Here is a 2,941-nt window from a genome sequence, read left to right on the forward strand (position 1 = left end):
GACCACTCCCAAGTTCACTGGACAAGTTCCTTGTAGTAACCATGGGAGTGGATGACGCTACCAAAGAAAGACACCATGAGGAGGCCTCTGGGCTCTGAGTCCAGGCTGTGTGTTGGGTCCATGGAGCACGAGGATGGATCTCTGAATGGGCAGGTCAAGATTGAGGGACCAGGCTCCTTGGGAGTGCAGGACAGGGCTAGAAAGTTATGCTCCCTGCCAAGAAAGTTCACCATCTCTTAGCAACCCCTGATTTCTTCTGCAGCCACCAGAATAATGTTAATAACGTTACCCTTATTAACAGATGTCTGCGATGATAAAGCACCATTTGTCAGGATCATAAGTAGTCAGGACAGTGTCACCTGCCAGGCTGTGTGGTAAAGGGTCAGTTGAGCTTTGAGAATCAGGCATCCACGTAGACTCCCTGGGGTTCCCAGCTGCTGTCTGAGGGGAGAAACCCAGGACAGGGTGCACTGAGAGCCTCTGAGGCCGGGCACAGGTGCACCCTGCTGCCTTGTTGGTGCGGTAGTACCAGTGAACAGGAGGGGAAGGTGGAAGAACAACCACACTGCAGAATTAAGGGGGAACCTGGTCTTCCTAACTCCTCCTAGTTGGCATAGTAATCTCAGGCTGCCACGAAGGAAGATGCGAGGCTGAGTGTGCTAAAGCCCCCCTTCTAGGTGGTCCAGGGGAGAATTCTGAGCACACATTTGCATTCAATTCAGGAAAGAAGTGAAGGAAATGGCCAGAGACTTTGTCTAGTTATGTACCTTCACTGGTAGAGTTGAACTTGGGACACATACTATGCCTCAAAGACTCTCTGTTCATCACTCTACCTACAAAGTTCAAGATTAGAGTCATGCCCCATTGATAATATTGATTTTCTGACGCCAAAGAAAATGTCTCATTCACTTTGTATCTCACACTCGAAATGCATGGCCAACGGTATGTGAAGGATTGAATGAAAGGTTGGGTGAAAGAATGAATTGAGGGAATAAGGAACAAATTCCTCCAAACAAACCTAGTGCCTCCCATGAAGCCATCTTGTCCTGACATCAAGACGCACTGCCCCTTCTGGCCACCCTCCTTCACGTGGCTGTGTGCTTCTGGCCCAGTCTCCACAGGGCATCCTTCACCTCCTTGTTTCTCAGACTGTAGATGAGGGGGTTGAGCATTGGGATGACCAGAGTGTAGAAGACAGAGACCACCATGCCCTGCTCCACAGACTCCACAGCTCCTGGCTGGGCATACATGACAAAAACTGTCCCATAATAGACGGACACAGCTGTCAAGTGGGAGCCGCAGGTGGAGAAGAGCTTGTGTCTCCCTCCTCCTGATCGCATCTTCAGGATGGTCACTGTGATGTAGCCATAGGAGATGAGGATCATGAGTATCGTGCCCACAATTATGACCCCACAAAGGCCAAACATGACCAGCTCATTGATGGTAGTGTCAGCACAGGCAAGCTTGAGCAGAGGCGGCACATCACAGAAGAAGTGGTCAATGTGGTTGGAGCTGCAGAATTGGAGGCTGAATGTGAAGCTGGTCTGAAGAATGGAGTTGACACAGCCCCCACAGTATGTGCCCAACACCAAGCGGGCACACACCGAAGGGCGCATGGAGATGGGGTAGCACAGGGGGCTGCAGATGGCCACTAAGCAGTCGTAGGCCATCACGGCCAAGAGGAATGCCTCAGTGGTGCCCACCATGGAGAAGAAGAAGAACTGAGTGGCACATCCTGCAAAGGTGATGACCTTGGAGGAGGACAGGAAGTTGGCCAGGGCTTTGGGGTAGATGACAGATGAGTAGCACAAGTCCACAAAGGAGAGGTTCTTGAGGAAGAAGTACATTGGGGAGTGCAGATGGGCATCCAGGGTGATGACCACGATCATGGTGAGGTTCCCCAGGACAGCCACCACGTATAGGGCCAGGAAAAGAGCAAACAGCAGGGCCTGGGTCTGAAATCCATCCAGTACAAACTCCTGCAAAGGCATCGCTGAAAGGTTTCCATTTCCATAGGGTGACATTTCCCTGAACTGGGCGACAGGGGCAGAGAGTCAAGAGCAGGAGAGAGACAGTGAGATGGAACAGGTCAAGGTCACATGGTGATCCTCCCGTGGATCACACACACCCTTCCGTGCCTCACTGCCCACGGACCAACACACTAGCCACTGCCCATTCCTCCTTTCAGGTGAGCTCAGACTGACCTGAAATTGTAAACATTTTCACTGACTTGCACCTTCATAATCATGCATGGAGCCCTCCCTCTCTGGGAGACTCTGAGCTATTGTCACAGGGTTTGTCCAGGGCTTCTCAAGAGCTGAGTGTCTACAGTGTAAGTATGGCTTGCATCTCCTGGTCATTTATGAAGGACATGTTTTCCCTCCCCATGGGGATACTTCTGAGTCATGCCATTTCTACACTTTGTTCGAGTATCTAATACTGCACGTTCTTTTCCTTATTTTGAATGAGGTGAGTGAGTGAAGTCGCTCAGTCATGCCTGACTCTTTGCAACCCCATGAACTGCAGCCCACCAGGCTCCTCTGTCCATGGGATTCTCTAGGCAAGAATACTGCAGTGGGTTGCCATTTCCTTCTCCAGGGGATCTTCCTGACCCAAGGATCTAACCCAGGTCTCCTGCATTGCAGGCAGATGCTTTAACCTCTGAGCCACCAGGGAAGCCACTTATTTCAGCCCTACTTTAGTTTCAGAAATTGTAAAGCCCTTTTTGCCATCCTGACTCAACCCAATGGTGGTCCTATCTCTAGGCCAGGCCAGAACCAGAGCAGGGACCAGTCCTCACCAGGCTAATGTGGGTGATTTGTCTGTCATCCCTGTAGACCGTGAGAGATATCTCAGCTTCATTGTCTCTGAGATTTGACTATCATGGCAACCATCAGCAGAGCTCTCTGCATCTTTGAGAATCTAAGGGTTCTTTCCTGCT

General features: G+C 50.8%; 1 protein-coding gene across 1 annotated transcript; it reads right to left on the reverse strand.

Annotated features, from left to right (window-relative positions):
• Positions 1-1,085: 1,085 nt before the first annotated feature.
• On the reverse strand, positions 1,086-2,024 carry OR9S42 (olfactory receptor family 9 subfamily S member 42). The gene has a single exon (NM_001390271.1). The coding sequence runs from the start codon at positions 2,022-2,024 to the stop codon at positions 1,086-1,088; it is 939 nt and encodes a 312-aa protein (NP_001377200.1).
• Between the last annotated feature and the right edge of the window lie 917 nt (positions 2,025-2,941).

The sequence above is a fragment of the Bos taurus genome, chromosome 3 (assembly GCF_002263795.3).
Source record: "Bos taurus isolate L1 Dominette 01449 registration number 42190680 breed Hereford chromosome 3, ARS-UCD2.0, whole genome shotgun sequence".
NCBI lineage: Eukaryota > Metazoa > Chordata > Mammalia > Artiodactyla > Bovidae > Bos > Bos taurus.

Coding starts and splice junctions, on each gene's coding strand:
- OR9S42 (NM_001390271.1), bottom strand. CDS start 2,024: ATGTCACCCTATGGAAATGGAAACCTTTCAGCGATGCCTTTGCAGGAG.